This window comes from Eleginops maclovinus, chromosome 8, assembly GCF_036324505.1.
Source record: "Eleginops maclovinus isolate JMC-PN-2008 ecotype Puerto Natales chromosome 8, JC_Emac_rtc_rv5, whole genome shotgun sequence".
In the NCBI taxonomy this organism is placed as follows: Eukaryota; Metazoa; Chordata; class Actinopteri; order Perciformes; family Eleginopidae; genus Eleginops; species Eleginops maclovinus.
Window position 1 is genome coordinate 2,337,658 of NC_086356.1, and position 17,168 is coordinate 2,354,825.

At 44.2% G+C, this 17,168-nt stretch overlaps 1 protein-coding gene across 1 annotated transcript in view; it reads right to left on the minus strand.

The window, feature by feature from the left end:
- Window positions 1–1,433: 1,433 nt before the first annotated feature.
- The window catches only part of slc12a2 (solute carrier family 12 member 2), a 41,627-nt gene continuing 25,892 nt past the window's right edge, over window positions 1,434–17,168 (minus strand). Inside the window, exons 16-27 of the mRNA XM_063888991.1 lie at window positions 16,505–16,616; window positions 14,318–14,458; window positions 13,613–13,719; window positions 13,032–13,111; window positions 12,643–12,786; window positions 11,040–11,087; window positions 9,800–9,922; window positions 9,371–9,482; window positions 7,069–7,155; window positions 6,210–6,345; window positions 5,996–6,063; window positions 1,434–5,048 (exon numbers count right to left, since the gene is read on the minus strand). Of these exons, the coding sequence (XP_063745061.1) occupies window positions 4,913–5,048; window positions 5,996–6,063; window positions 6,210–6,345; window positions 7,069–7,155; window positions 9,371–9,482; window positions 9,800–9,922; window positions 11,040–11,087; window positions 12,643–12,786; window positions 13,032–13,111; window positions 13,613–13,719; window positions 14,318–14,458; window positions 16,505–16,616 (1,294 nt within the window). The 3' untranslated portion in view covers window positions 1,434–4,912. The remainder of the gene's footprint in view (window positions 5,049–5,995; window positions 6,064–6,209; window positions 6,346–7,068; window positions 7,156–9,370; window positions 9,483–9,799; window positions 9,923–11,039; window positions 11,088–12,642; window positions 12,787–13,031; window positions 13,112–13,612; window positions 13,720–14,317; window positions 14,459–16,504; window positions 16,617–17,168) is intronic.

Consider the following 17,168-nt stretch of genomic DNA (forward strand, 5'->3'; position numbering starts at 1 on the left):
CATAGCATTAAATGGGAACATGGTCTATGGGGACAGTAGTTAAAACATGGGTATGGTTTTGGGGGATATCGAGGATGCCGAGTCTATTTCTGACATTTTCAGGATAACAAATTGCAGTTTTAACCAGAAAGGGGCCGTATTTGTACTCTCGGTGGACTGATTTTGACTGCCATGAGGAGTGTGCAAAGGATTGTGGGTCAGAATCAGAGGAGCATGCTGGCTATACCGCAGAACATGGCGGTGCAGTACTTCTGGTATTTATGACAAACTGCATTTGACCCTTTTATTAAAATAGTAGTAAATGTGTTATCCTGAGATGAAGAGGTATCTGACCGGTAGTTCTAAAGAGTACACAACCACTAGAGAGCGCCACAGATCCAAAATGAATGTGGATTATTTTAAACATCAGTTAGACTTTCTGAAAAATGTGGAGCAGAGGAGGGAGAAGTACTCAGGTCTTGTACTTGAGTAAAGTAGAAGTACTCAGATCTTGTACTTGAGTAAAGTAGAAGTACTCAGGTCTTGTTCTTGAGTAAAGTAGAAGTACTCAGGTCTTGTACTTGAGTAAAGTAGAAGTACTCAGGTCTTGTACTTGAGTAAAGTAGAAGTACTCAGGTCTTGTTCTTGAGTAAAGTAGAAGTACTCAGGTCTTGTACTTGAGTAAAGTAGAAGTACTCAGATCTTGTACTTGAGTAAAGTAGAAGTACTCAGATCTTGTACTTGAGTAAAGTAGAAGTACTCAGGTCTTGTTCTTGAGTAAAGTAGAAGTACTCAGGTCTTGTTCTTGAGTAAAGTAGAAGTACTCAGGTCTTGTACTTGAGTAAAGTAGAAGTACTCAGATCTTGTACTTGAGTAAAGTAGAAGTACTCAGATCTTGTACTTGAGTAAAGTAGAAGTACTCAGGTCTTGAGTAAAAGTAGAAGTACTCAGATCTTGTACTTGAGTAAAGTAGAAGTACTCAGATCTTGTACTTGAGTAAAGTAGAAGTACTCAGGTCTTGTACTTGAGTAAAGTAGAAGTACCAGAGTGTAGGAATACTCTGTCACAGTAAAAGTATTCTAAATGTTCCTCCAGTGAAAGTAGAAAGTACTCTCCTCTAAATGTACTTAAAGTAGCGACAGTAAAAGTAGTCATTGTCTGATTGGTCCATTTCAGAATAATATCTCTGATATGTTTTATAATGATTGATCATTAAAGTGTTCTCAGAGCTGGTAAAGGTGCAGCTAGTTTGAATGGCTTTGTATACTGCAGGGTAGCTGCTGGATTTACTGCAGGTGAACTACAGTCTGATTTAAGGGAGATTATATTTACCATCATTCATCCTAATCTGCCTAGCAACTAGAGGAGTAAAAGTACACCATTTACCTCTGAATTGTAGTGGAGTACTTTACAGCTCTGCTATTGAATAACACAAACACAAAAGGAGACTTCAATTGTTCTGATTTCATTTGATTTATTTATTGCAATAAAGATGTACAAAGTATTGTTAATCATAAATGTTAAAATGTTAGAAAAAGCATATCTGTGGCCGTTAACAGTACAGTGTATAAAACATTACTGCTTTAACCGGCGGGTCGATTCCATCCAGGAGAACAGCTTCGATCTGCTTTTGAACGGATGTCTCTTTTTGTCAAAAAGCATCCAAAAAGATAGAAATACACAAGACTCAAAAAGAGAGAAGAAAAAAGACACAATTTGCTAAAAATCAAAAAAGGCAACGGAACAATAAGACAGAGAAAATTAAAAATCAACATGCAAATTAACTTACAACCAAAAACCAGAAAAAAAAATCTACTTCTGTGGAGAAAATCCTGAACTAAAATAAATATCTTTCTCCACGTTGAAATTCGACATAATTACTCCCTTAATGTACGCCAAGAGACTAAGAAGTGTATTTACAGGTTAGTTAGGAGTCTGCAGTGTGGACAGCAGTGTCATGGGGGGGGGGGGGCTTTGGCAAAAAGAAAATCCATTCATCTTTAGGAAATCATGTAACAGGTTTCTACAGACACTATAATTCAGCTGTAAAATGCTAAGGAGGTCTCTTATTCAAGACAGACAGAGACCCCCTCCAGGTCACACTAATACATTTATATATGTGTGTATATATAGAGGCATATATATTCTTTAATATACAAATATAGAGGAACCCGTGTTCTGGTTTTGTTTTCCTGTAACAGTGAGGAGGACTGGAATGAATGGACCTTATACTAGATTGTGTTATAGTGCACCACAGCGCCCCCTAGAGCCAGAGTCTGCCACTAGCGCTCACTGTTGGTTTGTTAGCTGTCCCAGGAGTGGACAGCAAGTACAGGAAGTGCTGCACTGATTGAAGAAGCAGATTGACAGTGAATCGGTTTAGCAGTAAATTTACTAAAGTTTGTTGGGTTTCCATAAGTTGTTTTGAGGGGAGTACCAAAGCAGCAGAGGTAGAAATATCTTGACTTTTAGTCCCTAGTTTAGGTCAAGTTTCATGTCCTTTTCACAGCCTAAAAACACATAGACTTGAAACTCAAAAGGGTCAAAGGTTAATTCAGTCTAATTGTCTCTGGCTCTCCTCTACGCTAATGCTAACAGTGTGCTAGGGGTGGCTGTAGCACGCTATAAGTGATCAGGGAACTGCAAAAGTTGCTCTCCCAGCATGCTTTCAATGAGCATGTGTGTGTCGGTAGTGTCTGTACTGGATGCATGAATCACATCACATGCATACATAGATATCAGAGTCCTGGCGGTGCAGCTGTATGAATGCTAACAGCACAATGAAGCTGATACACACGCACACACACACACACACAGATCAAAACACTTCATCTACATGATGAAAACAAAAAGAGCTAACGGCGAGCGGTAGTGTACATATTATACAGTAGAGTCAGCTAACCTAAGCATGTCCTCACTCCATACAGAAGCTACACGAAGCTAACGGATCAAACTGCCCGTCTCTGGGACACACACACGTACATTAGAAATGAAAAAACCCTGTTTCGATCCATTTGTTGAGTGGCAGTTTCTATCTCAGGATAAAGCTTTCCTTCTGAATTGGGGTGCAGTTTGAATCTATTCTCACTCCCCTGCTAACGGCTGCCAACAGGGGAGCTATGGGGAATACACGGGAGCTCTTTAACACTCAATTTGCAGGATAATGGGCTCAAAATGAACATCAGTGTCAGTACCACTTCAGGTTAGGGTGTGTTGGTCCATGCAAATGAAGGGTTTGTCTCAATAGTCCATGTTGCATCTCCTTCAAAGCCTGCACAGCACATCATTACAGCCGGGAATCCATTTCAAAACAGACCAATGTCTACCTTTTTTCCCCCGTGAATTTGATCTTTTTGGGGCATTTTAATTCACCCTGATGTGTCTTTGCTTTTAATTTGGTCGGCCCGGGGTCAACGTGCAACCACAGAGTTTACACGACTTCACATTCAGCGTCTTGAGAACACACTCAAAGGAAGTGTTTGTTTAGTAAGAGCAGGAACCAGTTTTAATAAGGCCTGGTTATCTGAAAATAATCCCCGCCCTCTCGCCAAGTCAATATTCGGTGAGTGTGACAGAAACAGGGGGAACATGTGACCTATTTAAGTTGTGCTGTGGCTTTATGGTACCCTTCAACAAGCCTAAACGTGACCTTTATATGAACTGAGGCGAGCAGATCCGTTCACATGGACATTTATTACACGTCTGCAACACAAGCTTCATATGCATAGAGGTATATGTTCACTCAGCACATTCTGACGTCACATTCTTCCTGCCAGCAAGTCTTCCAGTGTGAAGCGTGTTCATTCACTCTGCCCAGCTCGGCTCGGTAGGAATGTCCATCACACACACACACACACACACACACACATACATACACACAGGCATGAGTGCTACTGTGGCACCTACAGTAAGCATGTAACAGACTAATGCAGGGGGGGGCTAAATAAAGATGCATATACAGTTGTGCTGAAACACTCTCAGAACGTGACACCCATGGATCTCCGTCTGCATTCTCCCACAAACCGTCCAGCCAGTATGGCTTATAAACAGGAATCGTGACAATCGTTAGCGTTAAGGCAAAGATAAACTCGCTGGGTGAATCGTTTTCAGGGGAAGGACACAAGAGATGCAGAGAGAGAGACAGCAGCTACATGGGCCGATGGAGAACCAGGTTCACATCTTTTCTGACGGACAACATCTCACATTATAAACACGTTCAGGCGCCGTGAACTAAAAGATAAAACTGCGTCGCTGCTTTCAAAAAAGGGAAGACTTGTAAGAGAATAAAATATAAAAAACGCCACAGCCCGAAATAACATATTGATTAGGGTTAAAAGTCTTTCTGAAAACAAGTGGACACCCTTCATTAAACCCTTGCAATCCACTCGCATAAAAACAATGCTCCGTCTAAGAAGGACACATTTAAAACTCAATAAAACTATGCACTAATATAAGAAGTAATATCGTCAATCTGGAGAGAGATTAAATCCATTTTCCGTCTGATTTAACTGGAAGGCACATCCATAAGGCTTTAGGAGGTGTTGCTAAGCATGGTTCTTCCCAATGTAAAAAAGGATGACAACAGGGTGATCATTGCTGCATCACAAACCAAAAACAGCTGGTCCAAATCAACAACTGTGACATCATAATCGTGAGCCTGAGAGAAATCAACTTTCATGAGAGAAAAGAAAAGGAGAATAAATAGAAAGAGAGGAGCAGAGTGGGCAAGCTTACAACTACCATCCCCCCCCCACCCCATCCATCGCAGGGTTTCGATCACTTCCTTCATCTCTATTCATATTACCAGCAGTGTTTCCGTCAGTGGGCTGGAGCTGGGATGTGTGTGTGGGTCTGATCCCAGAGGCAGAAGTGGATGTGAGACTTATTATTGTGTTTCTTAAAACTTGGTGTGTGTGTGTGTGTCTGTGTGTCTTTAAGAGTAGAAGGTGAGGACGCTCTGGTGGTTGCCGCGCACCAGCAGGATGGGGGGTAGGTCTTTGGACAGCACCTCCAGCCAGGCCATGTACAGGGCGGAGGACACGGCACCCTTCCTGGCCAGCGGCAAGCTCCTGGAGGGGGGGGAAGAGGGTCATCGTTAGTGGAATTAATTGATACAGAAACTTTATTCATTATACCAAAAAATGCGTGACTACACGTCCTCCCCGCTCAGCGGCTAATGCTGGGTTTAGTCGACTCATTTAAGATTGCATAAGATGTGAAGACCCTGGGTCCTTATGTCATGTGTGTGAGTGAAGGGTGAGTGTGTGTGAGACTGTTATCCTCTCCTCTGAGCACGGGGTCAGACTTATCGAACATCTAAGCCCTGCGGAGAACTTTATAAAGCGATGACTCGGGGGAAATAACTTCTCTGGAATGTTCTTGGATCACAATCGCTGTCGATCGGCATCTCAGACACGTCCAGGTAAACATCAGATGCTCCACAGAGGACAGAGAAGTTAATCTATCAGGAATGAGAGCTGGGGGGCAGCAGGGGAGCCAGGTTCAGCTTCCTCGCAGACGACTGCATTTTTGGGTTGGAGCTCTTTGTGCAGACGTGGGGAAGTGCAGCTATTTCACGCAGAGCTAACATCTGTCTGAGAACTTAAAGTGCCATAAAGTTTGGACAGTCTCCCGGATAATATCAGGTTGCTGCCATTGTTTGTTTACGTGTGAATGGTTGTGTTCGAAAAGATAAAAAAGGGACTCTGCCAATCAGAGTCAGCTGTGCAACCCCACCCCCCTGCAGTCAACTGTTCCAAGTGTCCAGATACTGAACCCCACACGCTCCTAGAAGCATGCCTGCGCTACTGCACGCTAAATAACAATCATGACGTTCATAAAGGATGTTGTGTGTCCACACTTCTGCCTTTATTCTTCTTAAATGGTCCCACACATCTGCAGGCCACAGTCTTTGATGCTGGATGAGTTAGAAAGGTGATAAGGCCTCCGCTGCTACAGAAGTGCACGCCTCCAAACAACCACACTGAGTTTTTGCCCCACACACACAGATACTTACATGACAATGAGGTTGGCCGTGCTTGAGTGCTCCTGCAGCAGCTCGTTGAGTCTGATCTGACGGTTGGTCTGCAGAGCAAAACAAACACAGGCTTTAACATCCAGGAATCCTCTTACCAGATAACCATCTCAGGCTGCTTCCTGTTCAACATGCACTCTCAGTCAAAGTGTTTCTGGATAAAAAGGAAACAGAGGGATGGTATCAGTAGGCTGACCTTGGCGCGGTACAGCTCCAGCTCGTTGTCGGTGATCCTCCAGGGCTCGCTGTCCTTCAGCCTCTCGGCCGCCTCCTGCTCCATGTCGTCCTCCTTCAGCCGATACGGCTCGATTAACTCCTCAAACGCAGCCACACTGCAAACAGCAGCTTCATGGTTAACCTCCGTATGCTGTACAGGCCAGGCATCATTAAAGAAGCTAAAGGTGCTACACTAGAGCTCAGAGCTTCCTCTCGGGTCAGAGGGAAATTTAATTACACTAGCATTTCTTCCTCGTGCATGCTAACACGTAGCACTTTTAGTCTGTAAGCCTGTATATCGTTAGCATGTTTCTGTTTATTGTGCTTTTCTGCAAGCCAGACAACCCCAATGGAACCAAAAGAAGACCCAATCCAGGGACAAGTAGTGAACCCCATGTGTGATGACAGCTGGCTAAAGTAGTAATCTTTTTCATTCGTCACCAACTCATTTATAAATGATCTTCTTGTCTGTTCAAAGCAAACTGAAGTCCATTATGAGCCTCTGCTGATGCTATGTTTCCACACAGTCACATGGGGGGGCCCTCGTCCATCTATCACCAAGTGTGCAGCTTGAAAAACTGGTCCTTTTAAGTGTTAGAAATCATTGCTATTGGTTATAGTAAAGTCTCCCGTGTTCATCCTTTAAATCTTCCATGTTTCCACCTTGCAAACGTGACAAAGATATGCAAACCCTACACTTTACATCGAGTGGAGCGTGATGACGGGCGTTTAGGTGATGCACGTCCATCTGTTGAAACCTGTGAAACGTGTTCATCTCGGCCTGCATGGTGACTAATCGATGGTATGAGAGAAGTGTTTGAAGAGAGCTGAGGACTTACTGCTCCTTCTTGGGCTTGGTGTTGATGTCTCCCAGCACGGTGATATCGGAGAAGTCTATCCTGAACTTGCTCAGCAGCGTGGCCATCCTGCAGAGAGGAAAAACACAGCGAGCTTTAGGAGAGATCCTGCAGATGCACGCTCTGAGTCACCCTGCAGGCAGGAGGAGGCAGGTGGGACAGCTTTACAGAGAGTACAGAGGCATGCTGGGTATGAGTGGCATTTCCTTTAGCTGCGACGTCTGAAATCTCAAGGCTTAAAGCGAGACGTTGTTCATGTAACAAACCCAATACAACACGTGCAATAGGACGAAGCAATACGTTACTCCTTCCTAAACCTGTTGTGGCTCATTGCATTGCTTTGACAGCCTGCTTCAGTCTCAGAGCTAAAGAGAAATATCTCTGAGGAGTTGGTGAGGGACAAATCAGAGCAAACAGAGATTAATGCAAACTCTGTTTTATAAAACATGATTTGGGTATTTAAGTGAGATCTATAGAGGTAAATCTTCTTTACAAAACTATACACTGCAATCTACTCGCCCATTGTAGATGGTCAGATATGATTGTGTGTAGATATAAGTGTAGTTCTACAGTAGACACACAAAGTGCACTCTCACAGAGATGAAAGGCTGGGCAGTAGCACCAATTTAATCCAGCAGAAGAGAAAGGATGCAGCTGTGGGGGACAATGAGAGACGGGAGGGCTTGAAACTGATTCTGTCGTAAAGGGTTTATGTTTGTTTAGATGCTACTGTAAGTACATTATTTAACAAATAGCTCAGTTTTGTGAAAATAGGCTTATTTCGGGGGAGGGGGGGAGCCCCCCTGAAGCTCACTGACATCTGAAATAAGAATGTGAGCTTTTTAATGGACTGTATTGTCTTTGTAATGAGGGTACATTGTTTCTGGAGTACTGGGCGGATGGATACACTGTCAAACAATAGGTCCACTCACCCTTAAATCCTGAAAATTGTGCTTTTTATATTTTTGTTTCTTTTAAAGTTAAGTAAACAGAGTGCATGTTAGGTTAGCTTTAGCAATTAAGGAACGTTTAAGATCTTAACTCGCCAGGCTCATTGTTTCCCTCTTATTAGAATCGGAGGATGAAACCCTCTTTATTGTCACACACAGCAGAGCACACACAGTGAAATGTGTCCTCTGCATTTAACCCATCCTAGTACTAGGAGCAGAGGGCAGCTATTGTGCATCGCTCGGGGAGCAATGGGGAGGGGGGATTGGAGGTGTCCGGTGCCTTGATCAAGGGCACCACAGCAGGGCCTAGAGGTGACCTGGGACCTCTCAAAGTAGCAGTCCACTTTCCAAACTGGAACTGGCGACCCTACGATTCCCAGTCCAAGCCCCTACTGACTGAGCCACTGCCAGTGTTTATGCTAAACTAAGCTAACCACTTAAACTCTGTACATAAACAAGAGCTAGATATTGTTGTGTCACAGTAGGAAAGAAAGCTATTTCTATAAAGCTTTCAAATGAATGATTAGCAAAAAACAGAATTAGAGTTAAAGTGTTTGTCCACTCTGCATGCCTTTACATCAGCAGAAATAATAATCATAAAGAGAAATCAGATTATGTGAGAAAAACCCTCTCACAGACAGGAAGTTCACACGCTGAGCCTCAGCTCCTCACAGCTGGCTCATCGTCTATTTACAGCCTTTCTTAAGTGCTTTCCACCACTTTCCACTCCGGCTCGGAACATTGCACACTGAGTTTGTTAACAGAATTTGGTCAACACATGTGTTGTCGACCAAAGATCAGCTCACATTTAGATGCTTTACTTCCTGTGCACACGTTAGAGCTGGTAGTCATTTAAATTATGGTTTATGCTTTCAAGGGTGTGTTCTTGCCTCTCACTTCCATCATTTCCCTTTTAAATAAGTTGTCCTGCCAGTTTCATGATGAACTTTAACTTAAAGATGCCGGGGGTTAAGGTGATTTGGCTTCTGCCCTTCTCTGGACTTCCAGAGAAAGTGAAAACGGTTCTGTGATCAACAACCACGTGTGTTTTGATCTGTACATTAGGGCCATAAGTGATCTCAGTCAGTCAGGGATTCAGGATGCATGTTAGACATGTTGCACGTCTTGAATCAGGATCTTATAGGGAGCATGTCAACATGTAGTACGACTGTGTGAGCAGAGCGAGGGCGAGGTGCTGAAGGGAAAGCAGGTTGCAGTGGTATTTGTCAGAGCAGATCTATTTTCTTCAACAATCAGAGGGTGAAAGTAATAATAACTCGAAATAAAAAGGGTTGTTTATAATATAAATCTACGAGTCAATCCTGGTTTCTTACGCTCGGCGGTCGTGGTCGATCCTGTTGATCTTTCCTCCGATGAAGACGCGGATCTTGCAGTCCTTCCACCTCTTCTTGTTGGTCAGCAGGTAGGGGATCAGCAGGGTCAGACCTGGAGACATCACACACACACACATCATCACCTGTTCGTCATCCAAACACCAACAGTTCAGCCCTCAGCAGAGTGTGAGTGTGAAGCTGTGTCACAACACCCATCACGACTCTCTACCCCCCGCTGGGCATCCGAAATCACTCTGCCCAATAAAGAGCATACGGGCCCGTCAGCTCCACTGATCGTCTCATCACTGATGGGTCTCTCTCACAGCTGGGGGGCCTGTTTTCATTTCCCTGTCATCACTCCCTCTGCTAAAATCGATGTTATAACACTTATAGTGGAGCAGATGGGTATGATGGATAACCGAGACTCACCGCCATCGTCAAACAGCCACCACACGTCCACCGTGCCCTTCCCCTGCTTCTGCTGGAACTGTTGGCTGGCCTCGAGCAGCCTCTGGTCGGACACATTCAGCGGCATGGTCGGGCTCCTCTTGTCTGCAGAACACACACGACACAGCAGGGGTTACTTCTACTGTTAGACTGTTAGTGAGGAGTCCTGAGAGGGGAAGTCAGGTTGGAGAGTCAGAAAGCATCCCGGGTTAGGATCAGTCACATAAGGACAGGATGTGAGCTCTTCAGTAGCATTGTGTTTGAAAAGAGAGAGTCATTGTAAGCACTTAAACACCGTAGAGCGCTACAGCGTCAGTGTTTCCTCTGTACGTTTCTATTATAGATTATTCCAGAGTTAGATGGAGCACATGATGCATCAACGTGAGAAGACTGTCTCTTAGGGTTTTATAAATCTGCAGGATGATTCTGAAGAAGAAAGCATTTTCAGAAGCATTTTATCGTGCAGATTTATTTCCCACCTTTCAGCCTGGCACTGGTACTATAGGATAACATCTAATATCTGCAGCCGTGTCTCCAGGTCTATTTTAGGGCTGCAATGTATGCTGATAATGCATCCGGTCAGGGACTGCTTTTAACTCAAGAGAACATCCTCATTTGTTTCTTCCAAGCTAAAGCTATTGTATTACTGAGGGAAATGCAGCACAACCACACATTTAATTCATGATTATACGAGATGAACAGACCATAGCTGCCTTGAAGTTGATGTAGGTTTGAATTTGTAAACTTGTTTTACTTTAAAGTCTACATATCTGATGGGTGAATGATTGATCTGGGCTAAATGAACACAGGGGAAACACCAGGAATAAGAGAGCTGTCATCCTGCCACACAGCCGTCACCTCAGAGAGAAGAAGCAGCAGCAGCGAGACACACTGAAGACCAGAGGAGGAAAGTGAAATGTTGGCGCACACACACACAACATTTAAGACTTGGAGTGAGTTAAAGGCACGATCACACACAGCTTCAGAGCTACAAGCTGGAGACTGTTAAAGAGAGCAGGAGGAAGAGGAGAGAAGGCAAAACGTTAGTCCCCACAGCCGAGAAGCTAGCGGGCCGGAAAGACGAGACAGAGACAGAGACAGCGGGGGGACAGGACGGCGTGTTAATACAGCAGGACGTCCAAACAGAGCGAGGCGATAGGACGAGAGAGAGAGCAGAGAGAGAAGGATTAAAAGAGGCAACACAGTAAAGTGGGTATCCTGCCTTTTTTCAACAGGGGCTGAGTCGGAGCTTTGCCGTCGTCCTCTTCATCTGTGAGACAAAACAAGAAGAGGGAAGAACTCTGAGTTAAGGTGCAATGTGGATTCGATGTGCCGTCAACTCACCACCCAAGAGGAAGTTGCAGCAGGACATGTACGGTTATTCAATAATGTATAATGACACTGAGGGGAGCAGCTATCTGTGAGCCTTATGCTGACTCAAGATTTCTGAAACAGCTCAGGCTCACACTTCCACGGGCCGTTTGTGTTCTTATGTGAGATGTGCAGTGACCACTTCTTATTGTAGGTAGACCAGAAGTCAGCATAACCAGAGCTCCCTCGACCCAAAAGCATTGGAATATTGCAGGTAACGTAAAAGCAATGGCAAGTAGTAAGAAGATAATGTTAAGGAACTACAGCACGGTCACATGACTTCACGTCTCCACCGCTAAGCTAAAGGAGGCTAATGTTGGCCGTGATGACGATCAGTGTGTGAACCACAGACCTTATTTCTTTGAGACGAGGTGACTTGAAGCGCTGACTCATTTCAGAGGTTCAGGACTGATTCCTGCACCACTAGACATGCCAGGGGGACTTAACCCACTTGTATTATCTCAAACCTGTTCCTCTATCCTGGCCCTACGCCTGGATCGAGATGAAATTCTCACAGAGCGCGAGGAGTGTGATTCAGAGTGGAATGAAATGTGCACACAGTGTGTTAATGACGGCTCAGGCTGGTACTAAGAGGATTACCCAAATCAAAGCATTCACCTCGACTACACCAAACCAACAGTGTGTGTGGCCCCTCAGTTACACATTACTACTGCACACACATGCATTCATATTCCTGCACTACAACTCCTTAGCTTTCTCAGCTCCACCAGACTCTGTTGAGTTTATGTAAATGGGAAATTGAAGCAGGAGCTGAACAGAAAACTATCTCTGAGATGTTCTGGGGAATAGACCTCAAGTTTGAATCTGGTAAATAGATTTGGGTGACATTTAGTTACCTGTTCTTTAAACATTAATGTAATGATTTCATTCTGTCCCGCGTCCACACAGCTCCTCCCACAACAAGACAACAAGCTTAAATAAAAACAATGAATATCATCACGAAATACTCTAGGGAGCTTCATGACGCCAGACTGTACGAGGACTGAGGACTGGGGGTCGGGGGGGATCTGGGAACACTGTATTTGTTTGCTTGCTCAAAAGTTGAGTGGGTGGCACTAATACATCCTGTGGGACCACTGGAGTCATGGGTCACTGAGGCCACTTCCTGTGTGTGTGTGTGTGTGTGTGTGTGTGTGTGTGTGTGTGTGTGTGTGTGTGTAGAGGGACAACAAAGGCAGCCATTGATGGATTAAGAGGGATCTCACAGAACTGTGTTAAACGTATTCGCTGGGGGGGAAGCCTTCCTCCCCACAGTCCTAGTTTGTATATTTGTGCCGTCAGAATCACTATTATCATTTCATTACTATTTTTAACTTCCCATGTTTTGTCAGCTGCTTGTAAAGGGTATGACGGTTTAATGCCTCAGAATTGTACTACTTAGTTACCACTCAATATGCAAATATATTAATCTAACTCGGTCAAAGCTTTGCTACCTTTCTGCAGGGCGGGGCTGTTCTGCAGGCTGGTGGCTTTGGAGGACGGTTTGGATGAGTCTGCGTCAGAGTCCTTGCTGGTGTCGATGGACACGATCACATCCTTCATCCCCGAGGACTTCTCCGCCGAGGACAGCAGGTCATCTGGGAGGAAGGGGAAGTAGCGAACAGATGGAGAGGATGGTGGGAATTAGAACAAGTGAGGGAGAGTTCAAAACAACACTAATTAGATCAGAGAAAAATGGAGGTAAGCGCTGAAAGGAGGGTTACTCCAGAGATTTTGTTTCCTTTCCGTTGATTTGGGGCATTCACACAATGGGTACAAGCCAATAATGCACACTTCCTATAGATCTGAACCCTTCCTTGACTGCGTTGTGTGCGTTTGTTACCTTGTCCTTGGATATGTGACACATCCAGCCCCTCCTTCAGGCGCAGAATAACAGCACCAAACTGGAAGTCAAAGGCATCACTGGAGAGGAGAAATAAAAACATTACAAATCAGCAGTGGTTCGAACAAAACAGACACAGAGTGATGGACAGTTCAACAGGAGGACAGATAGGACAGCAGGTTCACAGGGAGAGCTGGAGGTGTGTGTGCTCTGTGTCTCTGCGGAGGCAGAGGGCACATAGCTGGAAGATTAGCGTGATTTTAATGAAGCATCCCTGACCTTCAGCTCTAATGCAGTAATCCCTGGATGTTACAATCAGTTACTGCTGCACTCACACGCTCACATGACTGCTGCAGGGGCCAGCTGGGAAACAGGCTTCACTGGTCACACAGCTTCAGCGGTACTAAGGTCAAAGGGACGATACTAACAGAGCCCCGGACCCTCACTCAAGGGGCCGTAGTTGAGAGCTTGTCATTTAAAGAGGCCCTATTCTGCTTCTTGGGGTCTTCCCTCTCCTGTAGTGTGTTAATAGAGGTTTGTGTGCATGTTAATGGTGTTCCCTCTCTGCAGGTTCCACCTACTGGATCATGCTGATGTAGGTCTCCACGTTCATCATGTCTCCATCCCTCCAGTCGTTCTTGAAGCCCATCACCAGCATGTTGGGCTTCAGGCGGCCCAGACCCGCAGCCTGAGGAGGAGAGGGGGAAGAAATCAAACTCAATCCTTCGTGCACTCCAAGGCTGGCTTCACTCCAAGGAGTCATGTGACATGATCCCTCAACTGGCACATTTATTGAGACTCACACATTTTCCCCAATTGGTCATTCCTGAAACCATTTAACTGGTTATTTGGAGCCGAATGAAAGCCTGAATGTGATGCTGGGTTATAGGAATAATATATTACTTTGATTTAAGGATCATTTAAGACGGTTTAAGGACATAAAAGGCCAAATTCAATTAAGTTTATAGCGTCTGACATAGTGAATAGTACATTTTTATGCGCAAACCACGTCCTGAATAGCGTTTAGCTACCTTCAAATCGGAATTACAGGGTCCCACGATTTAATAAAGTTAGACTGAAGCAATCCTCAAATTAAACACAGAGTTAAATCCCAGGTCGAATGAACGTAGAGGGTCTTGAACTTAGTTGTTTTTACAGTGATAGAAATGTTTCAATGTCTGTTTCGTTGTATTGTGTGTTAATATCTGTCCTTGTTTTATGTTGCAAATTAAGCTGCTGTGATGCAGCTGTTTGCACGTCACTGATTGGCTGGATCTCTGTCCTACCTGCAGCAGGTACTGAGTGCCCTGCCTCATGTCCTCTGCAAACACTGGCGTGTAGAAGGCCTTGGTCTCGTTCTTCAGGAGCCAGCGCTGGTACCGCGCCTGATCGTTGGCCAGGTCTTTGAAGTTGGGCCTCCTGTAGCCCTGTGGACACACAGAAAATGTTACTCATCCCTCAGAAACAATCCTGTACGTGTATATCTCACAGGTTAGTCATCTCTGAAAGATTGGAATCTCCTCGTCAAGTATTCTGTTTATTTCTGAAGACACGAAGCTGCCTTTCAGACAGGAATGCCATTAGCTGAGACTGTTTACACTGCTTAACAGATCAGAAACACAGAGCGGCTTCACCGCACAGAGCCGGCATTCATACAATCTAAACGGCCCTTCCATTGTGGAGCAGGTGTGGCAGGCATGGGATTTGTAAGAGGCTTTTTACACCGAGTGGAACAAGCGCATCAACTGTGTCCACCGAGGCCCGCTGATGCGCTCACTCCTCTGTCAAAGCTCAGGTAAGACATCCCACAGCCGTTAACAGGAAAATGATCTTCAGATAAATAAAGAATGAAGTTCCTCAAGAACAAAAAGCATGATGAGTAGCTGATCCTCCTTACTTTGAAATTAGCCTCGCCACAGCTCAAGGAGTCAATTTTGGCAGATTTTTACTTTACTTACTAATAATCAATCATTCAAAAGCATGTTTGTTTTAAAAAGGAAAGTCAGCCAAACTATTGACACTGTATTGTTGTTTTTAATCCACTACTCCGGAGATCAATAAGTGTAAGACTGACTGAAAGCTGAGCATGTTGAATGAGGCTTGATTGGAGATTATAGTAGTCAACTTTCTTCCTCTGCTCGTTGTTTTTAGGTTGCATTTGGTGGTTTTATTTATGTGAGGGTCTCTGTTTTTCGGGAATTGAAAAACTCACAGGCAGAACACAAAACGTAACGAGATCATCTTGAAGATTTCTGAGAGATCTACAGCCTTTCTCGTCTCCGTAATAACTGGATCTCTTATGAAAAGGAGTGAAAACCTTTCTTGGTAAACAGATTTTCAACTAGCTCAGAGTTAATGTGACTTCTAGGATTGCAACTGTGCTTCACATGTTACCTGACACTTACTAGAACTCACTGAGTGTAAGGGTGAGGACTTTACATGTTCAACAAGTGATGGATTTACTGCTGTAACCCGATTCCAGGGGCCCCACCGTGGTGCTTAGCCTACAGTGCAGCATTGTGGGAATACTCAAGGTGAAATTAACATGAACTAATGGGAAATGACTAGAAATGAAAAGCAGTTTTGTTTACCGTGGCATATTCAGATAGAAACTAACCTTCTACCGTATCTCAGGCAAACATACTGTGGGAGGTGTGCCATGTGGGGAGTCAGTTTAATAACGGGTTAGAATGAACAGCTCCTTTATAAAAGGACGCTTTTAAGATAAAGAATAAAAGGAAGTGGAATTATGAGTCATCCATTAGCATTAGCAGGCTACATTTACTACTTGACTCCATGCAGCAGCACTTGTGTTAAGTAAATATGTCAGCAGTGTTCTTGTTCTCCTTAGTCTGAATCTTTATGGTTTATGGCGTCAGTTAAATGCTATCTTATGTTAGATCGGACTCTGTTGGTTAACTAAGATATCATAAAAGATATATTCACTGGAGAAATCACTGTCACTTCACTGAGTGCATGTCTACAGTTTAATGTGCAGATTTCAAATCAAGCTTCTTGGGTTTTTCTCTCAATTTTCATTTACTGTTTTAAATAAGTATGCTTATCATATAGACGCTCTGCAAGGGTCCAGAATGTGACTTCACCTGTAACACCCCTGAAGTACATTTGATGGATGTACATTGGAAACATAGCTTTATCTTTAATAGTGCAGGAGCCAAAATGCTTCATTATTTCCAATATTGTTTTTATTCTAGATTTGTATTTAATTTGAACTCTGTATCGACAGCTGGCACTTTTTTCTGCGGTCCTCTTTGAGTTATTGGTTGGTAATTTGAGTCGTTAAACATCGTTAAGCTACACCTTAACTACAGGACTCTTTCACTTGAAACGCTCTAAGCGATGAGGCTACCTTGGCCTCTAAGCGATTGTTCAATGGGAGTTTTGTCGCTACATGAAGTTCATTTCTGTTTAGTTAGCATCAACTAAAGCCCAACCAAAGGGTTCCTCCTCACCGTGCGGATGTGACCGCAGATCATCAGGCCCACGTTCTTGGTGAAGCTGTAGACCAGATCCAGGAGGGCGGGTCGAGAGTTGGGGTATCCCGTCATCACCAAACACTGGGGTCTGCACACACACACAAACACACAGGTCAGCATCTCTACTGTACACATCTCTATGTCATTGGGACATTTACTGTACAGCATGACTAGCTTTCAGAAGAGCCGCCCCTCTTTGTCCTGATCTTCACGGTGACCTCCGGTCTCTAGCTCAGGACAGATACGGAGCAGAGTGGCGCACATCAAAGCAAATATGTTAAGCACCGTGGGATTTAAAGGAGGCGCTGAGAGGAGGCAAGAGGGAGCTAAGAGGAACACAGAGTCCTCCCGAAGAAGCAACTAGAGACTCTAATCTCTGCTCGCTCTGCTGCCATGGCAACATAATCTCTGATAGGTCCCAACGCTTGATCCAGAAATAATAATAGTAAGGTAACAGTACCTGCTCTAGGTGTGTTACAAGATCATGAATCAGCACAAATAACATCTTTCAAAGCTACTCAATGAGTGTTTTACTTATATTCTGAGGATATTAACCATAAATAATATCATGGTTTTGCTTATTTGAAGCGATGCATCTAAAAGGACTCTTGTTTTATTATGTTTGTTTTTTCGTGGTGGA